We start from the raw sequence: 25165 nt of genomic DNA, 5'->3' as shown, positions 1-25165 counted from the left end.
AATCAAATTCCAATTCTTACATTGGGTTATTTCTGAGCCAAGTCAGGCTAAGTCAAGTTAATGGTTAGCTTAGTTTTAAAAGTTTTGGCTCAAATAACGAAATGGGCTCAGTTAAATGGAATATTTATTTTATTTAGCGTATGGCAAATACATGGACTTACAGCAGTTCAAATGTCAGTGTCCACCCAGCTGTTCATAATGGGACCAGGTTTAAAATACAGAACCGAAACATTATGAAAGCCAATGATGGAATCTATAACGTGGAATTTGGCTTTGTGTCTTGCTATGAACATGTCCGTCTCCATAGCTGCATCTTTGAAACAACTCTTACTTTTTTGTTCAGTGTTTTTTTTTTTAAATAAAGTTTTAACAAAGCAAATAAAACATCTTATTTGAGTACAGCATGGTTCCGGGTTATCGCATTTCCATACAGACACAATTTTATATGCATATTCATCTTATGTATTCAACTTCCTATCTTATTGCCCTTTTCCCAACTTCTCACTATTTCTCCCGTTACTTACCTTAATTTTCTTTTATGGTTATCTCATTTTCGTCTTATTCAATTGTATTTCTTTTATCTAAATTTCTATATCTTTTTATTCATTGTACTTATACTTTCGTCTGTCTTGTTTACAATTTGATATGTTCTCTTCCAACATTCTTAAAAAGCAAAATTCCCTCTATGATTGCCAATCGGAGTGCAACACCTTTAAGTCTTATTGTTATCATCTGAGATCTCATTAAACATTAAATTTATGCATTCAAAAGTTATAACACTCAAATTTCTAATATCTATTTTATATCATGTAAATCTTATCTTTCAGACCCTGCTTGGTAGTTCCCCTTGAAAATGTAAAAAGAAAAATTCTAAAAACATAGCAAAACCAATATATATATATATATATAAATATGAGTAAACAAAATAGTTATTCAAATTCATTCTAGTAATGGTATGAGCCTTGTAAATCTTTCACGTTTCTTTTCAATATTTATCAATCTTTGAGAACAATTGAAATATTTCCCTCCCTTCTTCATTATTACTTGTTAATAAGTATACCATTGAATAGACATACAGTTTTATCTTATAAATTATTTACTATTAATAAGCAAAATCATTATTCAAAATCATTCTAGTAACTGGTATAAATTTCCTTATATATCTTTCACATTTCTTTTCAATATTTTATCAATCTTTAGAAACAATTACAATGTTTCCCTCCCTTCTTTATTATTGCATTAATTATAAATAAACATACCATTACCTAACAATACAATTTCATTTAATAGATTATTTACTTATTTCATTTCTAACTCATTACAGTATTCTAGTGTCACAACACTATCTTTTGTACCTTTGCAGAATCCTCACTTTTAACTTAATTTAGACATTGTCTCTATGTTTTCTAGCTGAGCAAATACCTTTAATCCTAGTACGTTTCCTCTTTTTCTTTATTTCCTGCTTTTGTCCCTCATAAGTTCTTTCCCTTTCTATCTTCCCCCCCGCCTTTTCCTCATCCCTTTTTTTATACCCTTCTCTCTCTAATTTTCCCTTCTGTTGTTTTCTTTTCTGCTTCTCCTTGCCGTTATACTTCTTTTTCAGACTATTTTTCTTTTTGGCTGTTCTCTTTGATCTCAAACTTTTAACTCCTTTCCCCCCTTTCCCCCTTTTTACCACACTTTGCATTATTTGATCATTGAAAATGGCTTCTTCTTTGCCCCCGTCCTTCTTCTTGCTCTTGGAGCTTTTCCTTTTGCTTTTCATAGTTCAGGATCTCCATTTCAAAAAATTCAAATACGAAGCCAAAGGATCTTCCTGCCCTTTCTGCATCTTCTTTCTGTTTCTTAAGACTCATCTTCAATTCCTCCAGGAGTGATGCAATTTTAAGCACTTTTGAACAACCACCACTAAGTAAAAACAGAAAAAAAAACAATGCCAAAAACTTCTTTTTTTAATCACCAAATGATCCCAGACCGTTCCTTCTTGTTTCTTTCCTTTACTTTTCCTTTCTGTGGGTTACTGTACTCCTGTACAATCTTCTCCAGTCAGATTCTTCTTTGAGGTGGCCATTTCTGACCACTGCTGTAACCGCCTTCGGAAAAGGGAGTTTAGGCCAGCCAAGGAGGAGAATGCAGCTCCCCTCCACTCGGCTAGCAATCTCCCCCCTCTTCACCACCTCTACGGCGTGGCTTCAGCCCCAAATCCAAAGGATCGGGGCGCTCCAGCGGCGAGCACAGATCGAAACTGTGCACGATCGCAGATTTCAGTCTGTCGCTGAAGAAACCGAAACGGGAAGCCTTTGTTCAGTGTTTTTGAATGCTCTATTCTGATATTTGTTTTGCTTAGTTCCTACGTTGCGTCCAACTCTTGGTTACTCCATTGACCATAGCATATCACAAGAACAGTTTTTCCCCGAAATCCATCACTCTGCTAAACAAATAATTCCCTCAACACTGTTCAACTATTTACAAAGTCTGCACTACTATTACTGTTAATCTTCTCATCGCTCCTTATCGCCCATCCCCTCCCACTTGTGGCTGTATGACTGTAACTTTGTCGCTTGTATCCTTACGATTGATATTGACTGTTGTTTCCTAGTATGATTTGATTGCTTATTGTATCCTGTGACTATTATTAAGTGTTGTACCTTATGATTCTTAACTCTTGACGAATGCATCTTTTCTTTTATGTACATTGAGAGCATCTGCACCAAGACAAATTCCTTGTGTGTCTAATCACACTTGGCCAATAAAGAATTCTATATATATTCTATGTCTTGCTCCCCTATCCTCCCTTGTCTTCTGGAGTTTTCCAACTCGTATTCACTGCATTGATGATGACACCATCTAGCACTTATCAATGGCAATAGCACTTAGACTTATATAGCGCTTCACAGTGCTTTACAGCCCTCTCTAAGCGGTTTACAGAGTCAGCATATTGTCCCTAACAATCTGGTTCCTCATTTTACCCACCTCGGAAGGATGGAAGTCTGAGTCAACTTTGAGCCGGTCAGGATCAAACTGCTGGCAGTCGGCAGACTTAGCCTGCAATACTGCATTCTAACCACTGCGCCACCAGAGTTCTAACCCTCTCATCTTCTGTCATCCCCTTCTCCTTTTGCCTTCCATCTTTCCCACCATTAGGGTCTTTTCCAAGAAGTCCTCTCTTTTCATTCAGTGGCCAAGCTTCAGCTTCAGTATCTGTCTTTCCAAAGAATAGCCAGGGTTGATTTTCTTCAGGATTGACTGATTGGATTTCCTTGCAGTCCAGGGGTCTTTCAAGTCTATTCTCCTAAGAATGCCATAAAATAGGCTATTGTGTTCCCAAATTGTAGATAAGAAAGTAAAAGATACAATGAGTATTCACGCCACTATGTACTTTTCTGAGGAAAGACTCTTTCTTTCAGAAATAACACCTGGTTGCTTAATCATTGCAGGATACCAGCTGTTCTGTCAATCTGCTCTTCATTGTTCATTTGAGAAACAAACACTATTTTTTTTTTTGCACTTTCTGTTAAAAGCATGATAAAAATAGAAAGATAGTTCATGGAAGATGCAGCAATCACATTTTCCTTTCTTGACCCTCTGGTTATCATGTTACCTTCATCAGTTGCAAGACAATGAATCAGAGACTTTAGTGCTGAATCACTGCCTCAAGTATTTCATTTTAAATCAGAGGTCTCCAAACTTGGCAACTTTAAGACTCCCACACCATTCTGAGGGTGTTCATCCCAAATTGTGTTGCTAAAAGTCTGTAGAACAGACAATGGCAAACCTCTTCCCAAAATGTTGCCGGGAAAAAAATGCACAGATTCTTTCATACAGGTTGGGATTTCAATCCTATGATCATGGCGATCATCTTGACTTTTTCAATTACCCCTTCACCCTGCCCAATGGATGCCCCTGAAATGGAATAATATTTACTAGAACTGGGATATATGATTTTGGGAACTGGGCCTTGTATATTTTGCAAAGGCTGAATTAGAATTAGTCGGCCCCCAGCTTCTTGCCTTTGGTAGGTACAAGTTGTGAGTTGTCTGGTTTGATCAGACAAGATACAGCACACAAAGACCTTGGGAAGCATATCAACTTCTTCCCTTTTTCTTATCCTAACAAGCATGGAAAGATATCTCCTTCTTTGAAAGGTTAACTATTCCAATTTGATAACTAAGCAAGCAGAATTCAGCTAACAGCTGCCTAATTCCATCATAATTAGTCATCTTCCTTCTTTGTTTTCTATCTCCAACTTCCTTACAAAAAGCCTTCTGTAGCTTCTCAGTACATCCCAACCTCTGTGGAGTCTTGCAACACCCTCTGTGCATGTGCCAATCCCAGTGAGTCTGGCAAGGTCAAGAAACAAGGATCACCTGGATTTCTAGAATGACCTTTTATCCCTAGTAGGGTAAAGCAACAGAATCATGAAAGGCTACCAAAGGCAGTTCTCCCAGACAAGTTGTACCTAGTGTAATGAAGGTAATTGGCAATGTATGACTGTGTGCATTAGCTGAGCACTGAGTTTTTGAATTGTGGTGTTGGAGCAGAGGCGGTATTCAGCAGGTTCTGACCAGTTCTGGAGAACCAGTAGCGGAAATTTTGAGTAGTTTGGAGAACCGGCAGCAGAAATTTTGAGTAGTTTGGAATACCATCTCTGACTGGCCCTGCCCCCATCTATTCTCTGCCTCCCAAGTCCCAGCTGATCAACTGGGTTTTCTTTTGTTGCCCTGCACAGGAGAACGGAGCTGGAAAGCAGGTTAGTGGGGTGGCGAGGGAATGGAGATTTTACGGTATCCTTCCCCTGCCATGCCCACTAAGCCACATCCACCAAGCCATGCCCACAGAACCAGTAATAAAAAAATTTGAATCCCTAAACCAGAGATATTCTTATTGGGAATTTTACCTGAAATATATAGTAAGGAATTGAAATATTTGATTGTAAATGTAGTAATAGCAGCTAGGATTGTATTTGCTAAAAATTGGAAAAATGAGAAAATACCAACGCAGGAGGAAGTTATTAAGAAAATAATGGAATGTGCTGAAATGATTAAAATGGCATTTGAAATTAGAGAACAAGAATTCAAACAATTCTATAAGATTTGGAATTTATTTTAGCAATAGTTAGAAAATAAAATATGATAGCGAAATATGTAGAATTTTACAGTATAAGGAGAATAGAACTACTATATATAGAATATATAAAGATGTATTATTATAATTATGGGATGGATTTAGGATGATAATATGAATTGTTGTAAGATAAATCAATTTAAAAATATGGAATATCTTGAATGAATAATAGTATAGTCAAAGGATTGATTAACAATGATAATAAATATATTTAGAAATATCTGTTTGATAATATGAGAATATATACAAACAATAGTAAGTGAGGACTATGGAGAAGATGCACAAAAAATTTGTAACCAACCGACACACTATATGTATTTAATTGGAAGATGGCTTTATGTTTTTATATTTTGTTTGTGTATGTTTGTCTAAAAAATAAAAAATTCTTTAAAAAAATTTTTTTTTTGAATCCCACCACTGATAAGATTTTGGACTACAAGGAGATCAGTCAATCCTGAAGGGAATCAACCCTGATTGTCCTTTGGAAGGACAGATGCTGAAACTAAAACTCAAATACTTTGGCCACCTCATGAGGAGTCACTGAAGAAGACCTTGATGCTGGGTAAAATGGAAGGCCAGAAACCGAAGGGAACAGCAATCTCTTCTTGAAAGTCTCAAGTGATGAAGCTCCCACAACTTCCAAAGACAACTTCTGTTCCATGGGTCAATTGTTCTCACTGTCAGAAAGTTTCTCCTTATTTCCAGATTAAATCTCTCCTTGTTCAGTTTCCATCCTTTATTCCCTGTCTGGCCTTCAGGTGCTTTGAGGGCCACGTTATTGAGGGCCACATCAGGGTTATGTTTGACCTGGGTGGGAGCAGGACTAATAAAAAGGATGTCCAGAAGCAACACCCCCCCCACCCAAAAAAATTATTGGGGTCATCATTCCTCTGTAGGAAGTTAGCATCCACCCCTCTCCTAGAAAATTGAAATATCCTGGGAAATATTAAAAAGACTGAATATTTCCCCTAAAAAGAGTAAAGTAGAAACTCAGAGAGGCAGAAATTCACCCCTCCCCCTTTGTTAATGGGTGGGCCATTAAGGCCTGGGCCAGAATACTTTACATAACAAAGATCTCCAGGTAAAGGTATAGCAATTGCCCAAGAGCCCTTTCAGTGCATCATCATCCAGCAAGGCTCAACCAAGCCTGGAACTCAGGAAAGCCTACAAAGTTAGCTAAGACCCCGCCCCCTGGGAGTCTGACAGCCAATTACTTGCACAGGAACAGGAAACACTAAGGTGGGGCCCAACAGAAGGTATATAAGGGTCTCTCAGCATCTTGGTCGGCCCTTCTTTCTCTTTTCCTTCACCTTGGAGCATGTGATCATCCTTCTTTGGAGCTTCAAGCCATGTGGTCCTGCTGTCCACCATTAAAACCATCTTTCCAAATAGCCTCCAGTGTCTTTTTCCCCACCTGGAACAGAACCAAGAAGGATATTTCTTCCAACACCTCTTTAAGGAAAAAGAGAACTTAGCCCTCCTCAAGTTTGTAAAACAAGCATAGCTGCTTTCTTTTCTCTGTATTTAGCGGATCGTGCTCTTTCAAAACAGAGCCAGTAATACTTGTCTTGCCGAAGCCGTTGCAAGACTTAACTAGATGCTTGTGTAATAATTCTGAAGTTAAACTCTTTTTTTAAAAAAAATATTATTTGCAGTGCACCTGGCTCACCAAAGCAGAACATGCCCAAATAGACGCAACCTCTTTAAGAAATGCTGCAGTTATTTGACGCTTTCCACAACTAAGGGAAAGCAGAAATCAAAGATTGATAGCAAGGTTAGTGCCCTGGTAGGTGACATATACTGTAGTGGGTTCTGGTAATAAGCAGCCTACACAGTGAAGACTGAGAAAAAGGAAGTGGTGTTTTCAAGACCTTTGGGAATTATCGGGCATTGTTCTGGCTAAAATTTATTGTAAGTGGTCCCATTTCTCCCTAGCAGTGAGGAAGCTATTGGACTTAATTTGTGAGATGTAACTTGGAGAAGCGGCTCATAAAGGTCAGTCCTATGCCAGGAATCTCCGTTTATGTAGAAAATTTGTATAATTTGTGTTGCAAAAATCCTGGCTGGCCTAGGAGAACTATGTCAATGGTTGCTTAGAGTCTACCAGATGAGAAAACATTTTTTATAGGATGAGCAAAATCTAGACCAGATTTTTCCCAACTTTAAGAGCAAGCTTGGAGAATTCTGGGAGTTCAAGCCCTTGTGTCTTCACATTGCCAAGGTTGGAAAATCCTTGCTAGACTCAGTGAAGTCCAGATTGCCTTACTTAACCCTTTCCCAACTACGTTCCTGTTCTATGTTTCTACCTCAAAGTAGAAAACAAGACATTAGAAATCAGGTTAGAAAAGAAACTTCTCCAAAATGTTATTTTACTGAAAGTCTGCCAACCTTTTCTCTTTCCTCCTTATATCAAAGAGAGTCAAAGTAGACTCATTTAAAGTTTAAAATGCTGCTTTCTTTTCCCAAGCTTAAATCAAGTTTTGCTAAGTGTCACATTCCTTTTTCCAAAACCATCCCTGTGGTTCTCAACAGCTCTCCAGATGTATCACGGTACAAGTTCCCAGAATTCCTAAACTTTATGGCCAATTTCTAGACAGGAATTCGGGGAGTTATAATCTGATATTCTGGAAGGCACCAGGATGGATACATGAGTTAGAAAGTAGATCAAAATTGGAGGGGATAGATGAGTCGGTGGTTTCAGTGCTTCTATCTCAGTGGTGACTAACCCTTTTGGGCTCCTGTGCCAAAAATTGTGTCTGTGCCAGCACCAGAAGGTCTTACTCGGTAATACCCCACCCACCCCCTCCGCCCCCTTACCTGCACTGAACCTCACAGCTGATTTTCAGCTGGTTTGAGGCCTTTTTCGGCCTCCCAAAGGCTTGAGGAAGGCTTCTGCAGGCTTTGCAGGCCCAAAATTAGCCCCATTTCATCACTTCCGGTATTTTCGGAAAAACAGGCAGTGATGAAACAGGGCTAGTTTTTGGCCTGCAAAGCCTGCAGAAGCCTTCCTCAAGCCTTTGGGAGGCCGAAAAAGGCCTCAAGCCAGCTGAAAATCAGCTGTGAGGCGCGCGCATGCCCAGTGAGGTAAGTTTTCCTGCAGCTCATGTGCCGGTACAAATGGTTGCCACCTGCGTGTCACCTGACATTCAAAGTCACAACATCATTGAAATAAGTGACATGACCATTTTTCACACTTATGACTGTTGCAGCATCCCCATGATCGTGTGATTTACATTTGGGTGCTTGACAACTGGTTCATATTTATAACGGATGCAGTGTCCCGGGGTTGTGCGATCACCTTTTGCAAACTTCTGACAAGTTAATTCAATGGGGAAGCCAGATTCATTTAACAACCAACCTCAAAATTATAACAACTGCAGTGATTCACTGAACAACTGTGGCAAGAAAAGTCGTAAAATGGGGCAAAACTCATTTAAGACATTTCTGACTTAGCAAAGTAAATTTTGAGCTCAATTGTGGTCGTAAGTTAAGGATTACTTCTATCTATCTATCTATCTATCTATCTATCTATCTATCTATCTATCTATCTATCTATCATCTAGCTAATCTATCCAATTTTTATAGCCACCCTACTCAACTAAGTGAGTCTCAGGTTTAAGAGGATTGTATATACCAGTAATGTTATGAAGTGTACATTCTCAAAATAGAACGTGTTGTACCCAAGGGAATCAGACTAATTATAGACTATTGTTGAGGAAAATGTCTACTCACAAAAATGGGGTCCTCAACTTTTTGGCTTGGCGGACTGGTGGAGGGGGGAAAGAGAATGGTTCTGTGTGAGCGGCAGACGCACATATGAGTGTGCACTGCTCACACAAATGGAGCTACATGCGCATGCTTGTCTACCACTTACATGGCCTGGTTTGCTACAGACCGTGGCCTGGGTGTTGGGGATCGCCTGCCCTAATGGACATTTATAACCTGGACAATGTCAACTTGATAACCGAAGTTGAGGTCCTCAGTTTAGAAGCTATCCAGTCTGAGTTACTCTGTACTCAGGATGAGTAGAAGCAGTAACGGTGCTTATGATGTGGCTGGATTACAGCTGAAAGGACATATGACCTGAGATTCACTCAAAAGGCAAAAGGGAAGTTTAGTGTTGCAAATATATGTATATGTTTATGTATGCATCAGATCTTCAACTGAAGTCAAGAACTGCTTAGAAAAAAATGGAGTAACCGTAACTATGAGCAAGTCAGTGCTTGGATACAATCCCCTCCCACCGCCCAATATATAGGAAGGATTCCCATTTGAATCCAAAGTAAGCTTATCAATATTACTGTGTGATTCAAGTCGATGTTTCAACAGACACAGAGAAAGTGAAAGGTGAACGGTTCTGTAGCAACCTGTTGACACAGTGCCAAAAACAATTATCATTTTAATTATATGACAATGAAATGCTAAAGTTAAAAGCAAAATAGAACCTGGAGCAATAGGAAACGTTGGCCTCTGTGTATGATTGAAGCAGGATGCAGACTAATAGTATACACCCAATAAATTTTTAATGTTTATAGGAAGTGGTTTTTTTTTTCCAATAGACTAAAACGGGTGTCAAACTCAGTTTCATTGAGGGCCACATCAGGGTTGTGTTTGACCTGGAGGGGCAGGGGGGACATGGTCAGAGGGCTCCTGTGGTGGCCCCAGCACTCTGCCAGCAAAAATGAGCTTTTGAGCTCTGTTTTTGGCTGGGACGGCCTCCGGCAGCTCTCTGCCGGTGCAAATGGAACTCAGGCCTGGTCCTTCACTGTTTCCAGGGCAGCCCCACAGGTGAGCTCTAAGCACCCCGCAGGCTGGATCTGGCCCCGAGCCTTGAGTTTGACCCCCCCTGGCCTAAAAAAAGCCTCTATGCCTGCACATCAGTAGATGGACAACCCTGACATTAAATTGACTATATACTCCGCAAGCAGAAATGGAGAAGCTCATTTAGCAAGAACAAGACCTGGGGCTCACTGCAGTAGTTCAAATCACAAAACCGTTCTTGCCAAAATACAACTCAAACTAAAGAAAATGAGCAAAAAAACAAACCATACCATCAAGGTTCAACTTCAGTAACATTCAATACGATGCATACTGCATCTCTCCAAATAGTTATGTCATTTTGTAACCTTACCACAAATGCAGGTATCTGTTCCTGCCTTTGTCCATGTTGGAAGTTTTCTGATCCAGCCAATGGGACGTGCTCTTCTGTCTTCTTGAAGTGTCCATTTGCTATCTTCAGTCTTGGATGTTTGCCAGAACATTTTATGTGGCATAGCCTCCACTTGCAGGTTTAGGACAAATTCCAGAGGTTTAGTAATGTTGGCTGTGACAGGAAATTACTCAAAATTTCCGCTTCTGGTTCTCCAGAACTGGTCACAATCTGCTGAATACCACCTCTCCATGGAACAGCTTTTGCCTTCAGAAATTGTGGGAGCTTCATCACTTGAGACTTTCAAGAAGAGATTGGACTGCCATTTGTCAGAAAGCGTGTAGGGTCTCCTGCTTGGCCAGGGGGTTGGACTGGATGACCTACAAGATCCCTTCCAACTCTGTTAATCTGTAAAATAGAACATGAATGCGCTTGTACTGTTGTATAGAGAAAATGTCGTGGTTTAATTTATTCCAGAATGATTTCCAAGAAACATTAGATAGACTAAACGATGCAATCAAGCCATCCTTACATGGTTTTGTTTACCATGATTTATGCATATTTAAGGCATAAACTATAGCTTCGACACCACAGTGACTAGTTTCTGGCAAGCTACAACTGACCAAACCTCATTATGGCTTAGTGTGATATATGAACCGGGTCTAAGAGCCAAGCACAGAATCATCCAAAAATGAATCCGTGGCTTCCTTTGAGATCTTCCTGTTTCCAAATCATAATGGGATAAGGAGTTTAATGTGATGTGTGCAAACCCAGTTCTAATCTCCAATTGAAATCTATATATTTCGCACATGTTTTGTGATTTCTGGCACACTTGTGACGACTTCCCAAAAGAAAAAAATGGGGAAGCTGACAGGAAGTTGGAGGTCACACCTCTCCCACTGTTTTTGACTACCAGTTGTTTGTTGTTGTTAGTCACGAAGTCGTGTCCGACCCATTGCGACCCCATGGACAACGTTCCCCCAGGCCTTCCTGTCCTCTACCATCTTCTGGAGTCCATTTAAGCTCATGCCTATTGGATCAGTGACTCCATCCAGCCACCTCATTCTCTGTCATTCCTTTCTTCTATTGCCCTCAACCGTTCCCAGCATTAGGCTCTTCTCCAGTGAGTCCTTCCTTCTCATTAGGTGGCCAAAGAATTTGAGTTTCATCTTCAGGATCTGGCCTTCTAAAGAGCAGTCAGGGTTGATCTCCTCTAGGACTGACCGGTTTGATCACTTTGCAGTCCAGTGACTACTGGTAGTCATTCTATTACCCGTTTAAGTAAATACTGAGTTAATTATTGAAAGATATACTCTTGTTAGATCACAGACCGTCAGCATTGGGTGTGACAAATAAAGTCGGTATAAAATTCAAAATTCCTTTTGGTCACATCAGATTGCACCTACTTTCTCTTAAAGGATGACCCAAGAGGTCACAAGATTGCCTAGTAGCTTATAAAAACATGACAATATTTGCACACCTTACAAACATAGAATCAAGAGAAAACCGACCACAGAAAAAGATTATTGAGTCTGCCCTTTGAGCTTATTTGGGTTTTTAAAAAAAAAAAATTTATTCATTTTATTTAATGATTATTTTTACATTTTATTTATTTTTATCTTAACACTTTTTCAGCTTACTCTTGTTCTACTGCACAAACCGCACTTTTTAAATTTAGAATATGTGGCCTCTGAGTTTTATCATTTGATTATATTACAATGTTCTACTAATTCATAACAATGCCTTGTGGATTGCACGTTGTGCTCTTCAAATCCCTACATGGCCTATTTGAAAGATTGTCTTTTCCCAATTACAGCTACCTGTCCCACCAGAGCAGCCTTATAGCAATAATTCCCAGAGAAGGGAATAAGCAATAGCACGTAGACTTATATACCCTTTCACAGTGCTTTACAGCCCTCACTATGCGATTTATAGAGTCAGCATATTGCCCCCAACAAATTGAGTCCTCATTTTACCCACCTCAGAGGGATGGAAGGCTGAGTCAACCTTGAGCCTGGTGAGATTCAAAGTGCCAAGTTGCAGGCAGCTGGCAGTCGGCAGAAGTAGCCTGCAGTACTGCACGCTAACCACTGCGCCACTGAGGAATGTTACGAGTCCACTCTCTTTAAGGAGATTTATCTGGTGGGGACTATGAAGAAGGGCTGTCTCAGCGGTGGCTCCCTCCCTATAATCATCCCTGCAGAAATAAAATTGGTCCCCACTCTTTGGAAAGACTCGGGAGTGGGATTCAGCCGGTTTGGACCGGTTCGGGCAAACCGGTAGTTCTGGTGATTAGTTGGCCCTGCCCCCTTGCCCCTGCCCTAGTCTGTCCTTTTTGCAGCCTAGCTGATTTGCACGGCACAAGAAGATTGTCGCGCCTCAGCTGTTTTTCTCGCTGGGGCTGCAGCAGAAGATAGAATAGAATAGAATTCTTTATTGGCCAAGTGTGATTGAACACACAAGGAATTTGTCTTGGTGCAAATGCTCTCAGTATACATAAAAGAAAAGATACATTTGTCAAGAGTCAACAATCATAAGGTACAACACTTAATAATAGTTTTAGAGCTGAAAATGGGTGGTTTTTAAACGCTGTGTGCCCGCACAAAATGCACACTCACCACACCGGTTGTTACAGGGTTGAATCCCACCGCTGGAAAGACTCCAAAGACATGATCTTGCCAGCAGGGTGATAATGGAGCCTATCAAATGGTTGGTTTGATTGCTGTCATCAGCGGGGTGAAGACTTAATTGGGTTTTGTATTTGGGGTTTTGTTTCTGTAATCACCATGAGCGAGTTGATTGGCCATATACAGGTGGTCCTCAACTTACAACCGCAATTGATCCCAACATCTATGTTGCTAAGCGAGAAACTTGTTAAGTGTAGTTTTGTCCCAATTTTATGACTCTACCTTGCCACCTTCATGAAGGGAATCATTGCAAGTCTCAAAAACGTTGAGACTCTAGAAAAAGTGCAGAGAAGAGCAACCAGGATGATGAGGGGACTGGAGACTAAAACATATGAGGAACGGTTACAGGAACTGGGCTTGGCTACTCTAGCGAAGAGAGGGACCAGGGGAGACATGATAGCAGTGTTCCAATATTTGAGGGGCTGCCACAGAGAGGAAGGGGTCAAGCTATTTTCCAAGGCACCCAAAGGCCAGACCAGAAATAATGGATGAAAATTGAACAAGGAGAGATTCAACCTGGAAATAAGGAGGAATTTTCTGGCCGTGAGAGCAATCAACCCATGGAACAGAAGTTGCCTTCGGAGCTTCCAGGAGCTTCACTCTGGAAGCTTTCAAGAAGAGATTGGACTGCCATCTGTCAGAAATAGTGTAGGCAGGGTTGGACTAGATGACTTACAAGGTCCCTTCCAACTCTGATTATCTGCTTTCTGTTATCACTTCTTGAATGAGAAACACGGTTGTTAAACAAATCTGGCTTCTCCATTGACTTTTGCTTGTCAGATGGTCGCAAAAAGGGATAACATGACGCTGGGACACTGCGGCCGTCATAAATTTGAGTTAGCTGTCAAGCAGCCAAATGTAATTCATGTAACCATGCAGATGCAGGAACAGTCATAAGGGTGAAAAATGATCATAAGTCCATTTTTTCAGAACCATCGTAACTTTGAATGGTCACTAAATGAATTGCTGTAAGTCGAGAACTACCTGTAAATATTCTTAATAAAAAATAAGTAGGAATATTCAGGCACATCCTCTCATTTATAGCTTTGTTATCTCATTACAACGGTCCTTTTCAAATGTTGACAATATTCTCTCTCTCTCTCTTTCTCTCTCCCTCCCTCTCTCTCCCTCCCTTTCCTGCCCTCCCTGCCTCTTTCTCTCTCTCTCTCTCTCTCTCTTTCCCACAGCCATATAATAAATGAACTGATAGAAACTGAGCGTGCTTACGTGGAGGAACTTCAGAGCATAATTGAGGTACGTCGAGCGTCTTACAAAATGTGAGCATTGAAACTGAAGTCAAAAGCAGCACAGAGGTTGCTTCTCCTCAGAAGTTTCAGTAAAACTATCTGGTTTTATTGGTGAAAGTAATGTGGACCTGCATACTTGCTTTTTAAAAGTGGCACCTCAACCTTCATGCATTTATCCTCTCATCTATCACATGATTCTTTGTTTTTGCAAAAGTTCAAGTCCCAAATATGGCTAGGACAACCTCTGCTTCAAAATCATAAAATAAACGTGTTAATAAGTAAATGTATTTATTTATGGAAGCGATGCTTCTGGTGTCCCATGTTAAATGATTGAATTCTGGGAGTTGAAGTCCACACATCTGAAAATTGCTGATGTTAAGAAAGACTCATCCTAGACCCGTGATGGGGAACCTATGGCATGCAAGCTGCAGGCAAACTTACCTCATGCGCGTGCCTCACAGCTAATTTTTGGCCGATTTGAGGCCTTTTTCGGCCTCCCAAAGGCTCAAGGAAGGCTTCTGCAGGCTTTGGAGGCCAAAAACTAGCCCTGTTTCGTCACTTCTTGTTTTTCCGAAAATACCAGAAGTGACAAAACGGGGCTAGTTTTCGACCTGCAAACCTGCAGAAGCCTTCCTCGAGCCTCTGGGAGGCCGAACAAGGCCTCAAACTGGCCGAAAATCAGCTGTGAGGCACAGTGCAGGTAAGGGTGGGGGGTGGGGGGGTGGAGATGCATGCATTGCCTTCTGGGTGCTGGCATGCGAGCGTGAGTGTGCAAGCACGCACACAATTTTTGGCACAGGAGCCCCAAAAGGTTAGCCACCACTGTTCTAGGCAACGTCTGGAATTCAAAGCCAGCAGGTTGATAGGGAATACATGATGAAAAATGAGAAAACAGGCAAATTTGGTTATATTATGAAATGACTACAGGTAGTAGAATTCATAACTTTGAGTTTCAAAATCTGGATTGCTTTGGTGCAGAATTTATCTAACTTTGAGTTCAAAGGGAAGGCCTGGATTTAACATTTCTTAAGCAATCTTAGAATGGAAAAACTGACTGGAGGTGCAAGAAGAAGATACTTCTCTGCTTCTGCTATTTTACTCATTGCTCATGGTTTGGTTCCCCTCTCACTGTTCTTTTCTCTTAAATAGGGCTATGCATCAGAAATGGACAACCCTGCTTTAATTCACTTGATCCCAGCTGTAGTTTTGAACAAGAAAGAAGTTCTTTTTGGAAACCTCTCAGAAATCTATGAATTTCATAACAGGTTTGTGGTGGGACTCCGAATGCAGCTATAAAGTGTTTCTTTGAAGGACGTGTCTTTTAGAGGCCATAGAACATCAGTCCTAATCCTAAACTTAACTACACTGACTGCAATCTATGGACTGCAACAACTGGCTTCATGCAATATTTTTAAAATAAGGAAATAATATATCTGAATATTTTAAAGCTCACAATGGATTGTATGTAACATCTACATATGGTCATTATGACTTTCAAACTTTAGTTCTTAGTTTTCCTTTTGCAACCATATAGACCTGAGGGTCATTCAAAAAAGCTTTTTGCATGGAAACAAATTTCACCAGATAATTTAGTGAAAGGTCCAGACAACCTGTGTTTTCATTTCCAACTAAATCAAATATAAAATAATATGTCATTTTACAACCAATGTGTGCATGACTAACTTTCTGGGTCTGCCAACAATGTACTCTGGAGTGAGAATAAGGCTGGCATTGCTGCACTTGAGAACTTGACCTGCTGAAAAGAATATTTGTAGCTCAGGTGCATTGATGATGTTACCTAGTTTGGTAATGAAACGTCTGCACGAAAACAACCAAGGACCCAATAGAACTATCTAAATGAGACAGCAGCAACTAGCAATCTTAAACAGAAACTCTGTTTTTCTCAGTCACGTGACTTCGCTTGGCATCCATTTTGCTGGAATTGTGTTTGCTAAACAGACTGCCTACATTTTCCAAAGTAGTGCAAAAATAATTGAAATTATACTCCGCAGACCTCCATTAATCTTACTTGCTAGGGGACGTTGTAGCTTAAATTCAGGGGAAGTCCTCACTGAAGGACCACTTTTAAACTTTTGCTGTCATTTTGTGTCCATTCCAGAATCTTCCTCAAAGAGCTGGAAAACTGCATAGAAAAACCTGAGCTTTTGGGTCGGTGCTTTTTAAAAAGAGTAAGTGAATCGCAGTGTTTCTTTTAATCTGGTTTCTTAATGGTCTTCTGATTGACTTCCTTTTGCATTTGATATTCTTTTCAGGCTGGACTTTCAGTGGGCAGCCAAATGAGAAGTCATGTGAGGTTAAGAAACTTGCTTGGGCAGTTAACAAATAATCAAAGACATAAAAGAGGTCATTTTTTTGTTCCAGTTAGTTAGGCAGGACAATAGGCAGGACAATACTAGAGTTTTTCATTGTCCCACATCTTTCCATTTCCATCTTTCATTCTCCCCCTCACAACTTGAGAAACATAACTTGAGAAACAAAAACAAGTAATCCTTGATTTATGACCGATTGCTTAGTGACTTACGATGGACCCAGAAAAAAGGGACTTATAACCCAGATTCAAACTTTCAATGTTTGGGCCACCCCCACAGTCATGAGTGCTTAACATCTGGTCTGCATTACGGCCATTTGCAATATCTTTCAATCATAATTGGTGGTGCAGTGGTTAGAATGCAATGGAGTGGAGTCTGCTTCTGCCGGCTGCCTGCAATTTGGCAGTTCGAATCTCACCAGGCTCAAGGTTGACTCAGCCTTCCATCCTTCCGAGGTCGGTAAAATTGAGGAGCCAGATTGGGGGCAAATATGATGACTCTGTAAACCACTTAGAGAAGGATGTGAAAAGCTGTGAAGTAGTATATAAAACTCGTAAGTGCTATTGCTATTTATTATTATTTTTATTAAATTATTCACCGCCCATCTCATATTGAAACAACTCGATTTAAGTTATTTTGACCAGAAGCTAACATTTACTTCCAGCTTCAACCCCCAAAAAGTACCTCATAGTGCAGGGGTCCCCAAACACTGGGCTGCGGCACACTAGTAGCCCGTGAGGTGTTTACAACCAGGGCGCGGAAATGGTGTGCTGAATTTGCTTGCACAAATGGAGCTCCTCACACAGAACAATCCCCTCCTCCACCCTCGATGTCCCACAAAGCCAGAAAGATTGGGGAAGTCTGCCCTAGTGAATAATGGCTTTGTTTAACAATGGAGGCATTTGCATTACGACCACCATATTTGCTTAACAATCACCACAAAAAAAGATTGTAAAATTGGGCATGGTCTTGTGGCGATCCGCTTTACAACCGTCATGACTTACAACTGAAATTGAGGGCTCCATTTATGAGCATAAGTGTAGGACCACCTGTACCAGAATAGGAAAAAGAGAAAGCATTTTGAAATTAAAAAAAAAATGTGTAAGGACAAATGTGACAATTGGATAATAGTAAGAGCACACCTAGAATACTACATCCAGTTTTGGTCACCACACTATAAAAAAGATGTTGGAGACTCTAGAAGGAGTGCAGAGAAGAGCAACCAAGATGATTAGGGGACTGGAGGCTAAAATATATGAAGAATGGTTGCAGGAACTGGGCATGGCTAGTCTAGTGGAAGTCTAGAGCGAAGTGTGCTCTCACAGAACTGGTTGTTAAATCGGTTGCAGCCCACCACTGAGCAACTGTCTTAGCTAGTTAAAAGAAATACTGGCAAAGAATAACCACCTGAACTATAATGGCATATTTCACAAATGTTTAAAGTCAGGGGTGGGATTCTACCGGTTCGGGCGAACCGGATGTTAAATTTGTACCTGGTTTGCCGAACCGGTATTTGAACCGACTGGCTGGCCCTGCCCACCCCGCCCCTCCCAGGCCCTCTCCACGTGGCCCATTTTCAATGCAGGTAAGCGTGCAGAGGATCTAGGAGGGGGAAAAACAGGCCTTCCGGAAGTCCAGAAACGGGCCTGTTTCTGGCTTCTGGAGGGCGTCCAGAGCCGGGGGGAGCACGTTTTCACCCTCCCAGACACCTGAGGCATCCCTTTTTGATGCAGGTTTGACCCCCTCTTTTTTGTGGCAGCCCTATAGATATTGGAAGGTTGCTATCACGTTATCCCTAGTCCTTCTTTTCATCAAACTAAGCATGCTCAATTCTTGAAACCCTTCCTCATGTGTTTTATCATCCAGTTCCCTCATCATCTTTGTTGCTCTTCTCTGCACTCTTTCTAGTCTCAACATCTTTTTTATATTCTGGTAACAAAACTGGATACAGTATTCCAAGTGTGGTCTTAGCAAGGCATTATAAAGTGATATTAACACTTCATGTGATCTTCATGACATTGGTTTCACTAATGACCCGTGGGACAATTCAAACCTATACAGAGTACCATGAATAGACAAGGACAGTCAAGTGGATTTTGAAGTTGTGCTTTTGGGAGTTGAGTCAACCAAGCGCCAGGCCTAAGGGCTTTAGAGGACGTGGTGAAAATGCAGTTAAATCACTAGAGCAGCCAGGAATAAACTCTTAGCTATTTTGGAGACTGGGAGAGTTTCAATGAAACTCCAGATGTGGTACCTAAATATCATCGAGGTTGTAGAAAGAAATGCACATTCCTCAAATTATATTCTGTTTGGTTTTGGCTTCTCAATGGCTTTAAAAAGTCCTGGTTTTAGCATGATTCATAAGCCTAAAGCTAAGTTTGGTCTTAAAAATATGAAGTCTGCAATAAATGTGATGCTAAGTTACAAAAGAAGAGGTTTGCCCATTCTGGCAAATTTATTTGGGGTGAAAGCTTCTCCTTTGGATAGGTTGATTGACATGATTCAACACTGATGTCCTTTGTATTGCAGAAAGAAGATCTTCAGATCTATGAAAAATATTGCCAAAACAAGCCAAAATCGGAGGCTCTTTGGAGGCATTGTGGAGACAGCCTTTTTTTCCAGGTAGGCTCCAGAAAACGAACCAACTGAAACACCGTTGTTCTCCTTGGTTAGAAGATCCAACACCAGGCAACGGGTTGGCCTAAATCAGTGTTTCTCAACTTGGTGGCCATTTTAAGGCCTTTGGATTACAAATCCCAGAATTCTGGGAGTTAAAGTCCACGCATCTTAAAGTAGCCAAGATTGGGAAACAATGTCGTACGTGATCTCTAAACTCCTTTTCAACGTTGTGGTTCTATGTGATCTGTTGCATTAATATGCTTACTAACTCACCAAAGCACCTAGCTGCCAAATAATATGGATTGATTGAAAGCATCAGTATTTTCCTCTCAGTGGGGGCACTTCCGCACAAGTGCAGGGCTCTGTCTTTTAATCTGTATTTAATTACTGCTTTGCTTAGATTTATTTATTAATTTTCCAGTAGCTCAAGTAAGCTTATTTGTTTATAGATTTTGATGTATGAGGCTGCGCTAAAATTACCCAATCCCCTATGGTTGAACCTGGGCTTCTTGGATGCTAATGTAACACCCTATCCACCGCTCCTTATTACAAGCCTTTATGGCTGCCATCTTGGGGCTTCAGTGGATGAAGGAGGAGGAGAAATAATTGTTTAGTGGGCTATGACAGGAGTAGAAAAATCAGTACTTCTGCCATTGACCTTCTCTGTTTACTTCCCCACTATACAGATAGTCCCCAACTTACGACCATAACAGATCCTGAAATTTCTGTTGCTAACCAAGACGATTGTTGAGTGAATTTTGCCCCATTTTATGACCTTTCTTGCCACAGTTGTTAAGTGAATCACTGCCGTTGTTAGTAACACAGGTTGTTAAGTGAATCTGGCTCCCCCATTGACATTGCTGGTCAGAAGTTCGCAAAAGGGGATCACATGACTTCGGAGACACTGCAACTGTCATAAATATGAGTCAGTTGCCAAGCATCTGACGCTGCAGTGACCATAAGTCATTTTTTTCAATGCTGTTGCAGCTTTGAATGGCCACTAAACAAATGTTCGTAAGTGGAGGACTACCTGCATGGCCCAAAGCACACAAGCACCACAGTGGTGGGATTCTAAATTTTTTATTACTAGTTCTGTGAGCGTGGCTTGGTGGGCGTGGTGTCGCTTGGTGGGTGTGGCTTGGTGGGTGTGGCAGAGGAAGGATACTGTAAAATCCCCATTCCCTCCCCACCCCACTAACCTGATTTCCAGCTCCGTTCTCCTGTGTAGGGCAACAAAAGAAGACCCAGCCAATCAGCTGGGACTTGGGAGACAGACAATAGATGGGGGCAGAACCAGTCAGAGGCGGTATTCTGAACTACTCAAAATTTCTGCTACTGGTCCTCCAGAACTGGTCAGAACCTGCTGAATACCACCTCTGAACAACCACTATTCTTTCAGAATATGCTGTCATGGTATGGGTTCTCCGTATCTTTCCATTTCAAATTTAGTGTGCCTGTTTAAAATAATTTAGGAATGTCCATTCTATTAAAGGTTCCACTTCAAGGTTCAACAAACAGCCGTGCCAGAACTGACTTATGTGTTTCTCGAGGAAGAAAATAATAAAGCTCAAACAAGGTTGTTATAATTTGTGGCAGGCTCCATTGTTGTTAACGCCAGGCTCTGTTACATTAATAACCACCTGTAACAAGAAGGATGGAGAATGAATTGCGGGATCCAATGTTGGTCTGTCATGGAGATCCATGATTTAGTCTTCCAAGCTTTCAAACCCGTGTTGGAAACCATCCTCTCTACTGGAATGTAGAGGGAATATACTGTATTTATGGAAACACAACAGTTGCTGGAATTGGGTGTGTCTAGTTTAAGGAAAAGAAGGACTAGGGGTGACCTGATAGCAGTCTTCCAGTATCTCAGGACTGCCACAAAGAAGAGGGAGTCAAGCTATTCTCCAAAGCACCTGAAGGCTGCACAAGAAGCAATGGATGGAAACTAATCAAGGAGAGAAGCAACCTAGAACTAAGGAGAAATTTCCTTTCAGTGAGGACAATTAACCAGTGGAACAACTTCCCTTCAGAAGTTGTGGGTGGTCCATCACTGGAGGTTTTTAAGACAAGATTGGATAACCATTTGTCTGAAATAGTAGAGGGTCTCCTGCCTGGGCAGGGGGTTGGTCACTTCTAACTCTGTTATCCTATTCTAGATAGTTGAATGAGTTGCTTCTGAATATTATCTTGTTTTCCAGGAGTCAAATAATGTTTAAGGTCCCCTAACTTATATTATGGTCCGTGCATATTTCTAACAAGGTCACCTCCCTTACTCTTTAATCCTACGTAGCTTCTTCTCTGGTAATATCACACTACTAACTAGAGCATACAAAACATTTGCTAGACCTATACTTGAATACAGCTCATCAGTCTGGAACTCATATCATGTATCTGATATTAACACAATTGAAAAAGTCCAGAAATATTTCACAAGAAGAGTTCTCCGCTCCTCTACTCACTGCAGAATACCTTATGCCACCAGACTTGAAACTCTAGACCTAGAAAATCTAGAACTACGCCACCTCTAGTCCGATCTAAATATAGTATATAAAATCATACTTTGCAATGTCCTACCTGCAAATGAATACTTCAGCTTTAATCATAACAATACAAGAGCACACAATAGATACAAACTCAAGGTTAACCGCACCAAACTTGACTGCAGAAAATACGACTTCAGCAACCGAGTGGTCAATGTTTGGAATACTCTACATGACTCTGTGGTTTCTTCCCCAAACCCCCAAAACTTTAACCTTAGACTGTCTACTATTGACCTCACCCCTTTCCTGAGAGGCCTGTAGGGGGTGTGCATAAGTGCACCAATCGTGCCTACCGTCCCTGTCCTATTGTTTTTTTGTATTTTTCTTACAAGTATCTATCTCATGCATTCAAAACTATATTTATTCTTATACCTGTATCTTGTAAGCGATTGACAAATCAAATAAATGCTAAATACTTTATAAGAAGATTATTACATTCTGCTAGAGAGAAGTTCCCTGAGGATGGGCTCCAGCACAAATCCAAAAGCTTGGAAGACTAAACCTCTGGTCCCAGTGACCGACCATCATTGGACCCTGCAACATTGTCCTGGGACACGTATATTTGCCTTTGTTCATGAGAGATTGAATTGCTAATGCCACCAAGACTGTCCAGTAGCTGCCTGAACTATCCTCTGGCAAACACACTATACATGTTCATGGCCGGAACAATGGAAGTTCCAGAAGAGGAGAACAATGCACATTTGAGTGTCAGCAAAATGAATGATCTTTGCAAGTTAGCATCCGAGTCTCTTTGCAGGAAAGGAATGGCAGTTGGACGTTTACTGTGCTGAAAGAGAGACAAATCAGTCAGATGAACTGCTATATATTTTTTTCTTTTTTGTAGAAAGTCAATGTGAACTTCTGGTGACTGTGTTTGGGGAAACCCCTGCAGTTTTCTTGGTAACCTTTTCAAAAAATGGTTCGTTCTTGCCTTCTTGTTAGGGCTGACAGAGAGTGACTGGCCCAAAGTCACCCAGGTGACTTTGAATCTAAGCTGGGATTAGAACTAAAGTTCTCCTGGTTCTAGTCTGATTATCTTTAACTGCTACATCAAACTGGCTCTCATATTACACATCAATGTATTTTTTTTGTACCAATGTATTTTTTTTTTGTGCTATTTGTCAATGGAGATTCTCAGTCATCCAGGTCATGGTTGTCCCAAAGATGCTTTTTTTCAAAAGGCAACTGGATTCCATTTTTTCTTGAAGTCATTTCGCTCCTCACCCAAGAAGCATCCTCAGTTCTGACTGAATGCTGGGGAATGGAAGGATTTATATGTCAACCCTGAAGCTGACCTGACCAGAGCCATTTTGAGGCTTCAGTGTTGTCACAGTGGATCTGAGGGATAGGCAGCGGAGTGGAATTTAAATAGCTGGGGTTTTTAGCCAAAACAAAACACTTTCTCCTGGGAACCAAGGACATTTCTACAGGTGGCCAGATGAAGGAGGGGCAACCAGATGGCACCCTGATTGGACCATGTGACTGATTGTTTGCAAAAAGGGGGGAAACTTTTACCTTTAATAAGGTGAAAACCACGGCAACATTCAGAGTCGGTTTTCACCAGATCGTGCCAATACGATATATCCAACAAAACTATTATTTGAGGAACCTACCTGCCTTGGAGTTCCGTTTGCTATGGGCGTATTACTTGGAACCCTGACATTATATCCTTTGCAGTCACCTGGTTGTTAGCACTTTGAAGTTGGTTCATTGGCTCTTTAATTCCCCAGCATTCAGTCAGAACTGAAGATGCTTCCTGGATGAGAAGCAACACCTCTTCAAGAAAAAAGGTCCACTTGCCTTCTGAATAAGATCAGTGGGACAGTGTGCTGTTTGTTTCCTAATACCATCTAATCTCCCTAAGACATACAAATATATATATATTTTTGTAAGACCCAACCCTCTTTTTTATAATTGACCATGGGCTAACCAAGACATTGGGCTTATAAAAGCAAAAACGATTTTTAGCTTTTTTAAAAAAAAAGTTACATTTGTAATTTCGTTCTTAGTGTACCCTGTTAGACCAGAATAACCTCATTCTCTCTTTTTTTCTTACTTTTGTTTTGTTTTGCAGGAGTGTCAGAGGAAATTAGACCATAAACTCTCCCTTGATGCTTATCTTTTAAAGCCGGTCCAGAGGATTACCAAATATCAGTTGCTTCTGAAGGTAAGAGAATGGCTTATCTGCTAATAAAAGTAACATATTTTTGCAGTTCTTAATTGCACAAGAGGGTGACTGTTCAGTCCATTCTAAAATTGGGTTGATGCTGAGCGTGGGGTGGGGTGGGGAAGCAAATGAATGCAGCAGAAACAGAATAAGGGAGTTGGAAGGGACCTTGGAGGTCTTCTAGTCCAACCCCCTGCTCTAGCAGGAAACCCTATACCAGGGGTGTCAAATTCTATTTCATTGAGGGCCACAGCTCAGGGGGAGGGGTGGTCAGTGGGCGTGGTTGAGGTGGGCGTGGCCAGCTCGACACCCTATAGCTCTGCCAGCGAAAATGGAGTTCAGGAGAGACTCCTGGGCTCCGTTTTTGCTGGCGGAGGGCTGCAGGAGGCCATCGCAGCCAAAAACAGTGCTCCTGAGCTCCATTTTTACTGGCAGAGGCACCGCGGGCCAGATCTAATCACTCTGCGGGCCAGATCCGGTTTGACACCCCTGCCTTATACCATTTCAGACAAATGGTGGTGTTTTGTATCTGGTTTGGGCAAAAAGATCCCATGGCTAGCAATGGGTTTAACAACTGAGGCAAAAAGGGGTGTAAAATCAGGTCTGGTTACATGATTATCTGTTTTATAACCTTCTCAACTCCTATAATAGGCAGGCTTCATTGTGTTCGTAGGATGAGGAGTCCCTTTATTTCATGATATTAAATGATATTTAATGATATTAAATAAACTTGTATACAACATTCTTTTCTTTCCTTTCTTGGATTGTGTACTAATCAAGAACGGATTGACAAAAACAACCATTTTTCTTCCATGTAAGGATGTCAACATTCAGCAGCATTTTAAGGCCTTGTGATGTGACATTTGCTTTTTTTTTTTTTTTAATTCCCTTTACAACCAGGAAATGTTAAAATGCAGCAAGAATTCAGAAGGCACTGCCGAACTGGAAGAAGCTCTCGCAACAGTTCTTGATATCATCAAGTCGGCAAATGATTCCATGCACCAAATAGCAATTACAGGCTATGAGGTAGGCCTTGCCCCCCCACCACACGCACACAAAAGCAATGTGCTAAACCTTAGCAGAATCTTTAAGATAAGTTGACTCCCAACTCCCAGAATTCCAAATGCTGGCTGGGGAATACTGGGAATTAAAGTCCATGCATTTTAAACGGTGTCATAAAAATATCCCAATAAAAGAGGAACACAGACAGACCACAAACAATAATTCTTACTTAAAGATTCAGAGGTTTATTTCATGAGCAATTTGAAACATGAATAGCCATCCTAACATTACTTCCAT

General features: G+C 40.9%; 1 protein-coding gene across 8 annotated transcripts in view; it reads left to right on the top strand.

Moving 5' to 3' along the window:
* MCF2L2 (MCF.2 cell line derived transforming sequence-like 2) overlaps positions 1 to 25165 on the top strand; it is a 196014-nt gene that overhangs the window by 127888 nt on the left and 42961 nt on the right. For all 8 annotated transcript variants that reach the window (XR_015743645.1, XM_087933538.1, XM_087933537.1 and 5 more), the window contains exons 16-21: positions 14148 to 14214; positions 15357 to 15472; positions 16327 to 16396; positions 19067 to 19159; positions 23774 to 23866; positions 24767 to 24892. Coding sequence is in view for 7 of the 8 variants with exons in the window: in XM_087933538.1 (XP_087789664.1) it covers positions 14148 to 14214; positions 15357 to 15472; positions 16327 to 16396; positions 19067 to 19159; positions 23774 to 23866; positions 24767 to 24892 (565 nt within the window). In the remaining variant the exon portion in view is untranslated. The remainder of the gene's footprint in view (positions 1 to 14147; positions 14215 to 15356; positions 15473 to 16326; positions 16397 to 19066; positions 19160 to 23773; positions 23867 to 24766; positions 24893 to 25165) is intronic.

The sequence above is a fragment of the Pseudonaja textilis genome, chromosome 4 (genome assembly GCF_049901715.1).
Source record: "Pseudonaja textilis isolate UNSWEBS1 chromosome 4, rPseTex1.2, whole genome shotgun sequence".
Lineage (NCBI taxonomy): Eukaryota > Metazoa > Chordata > Lepidosauria > Squamata > Elapidae > Pseudonaja > Pseudonaja textilis.
Note: the sequence above shows the minus strand (reverse complement) of the source record. Positions and strands in the feature narration are given on the sequence as shown.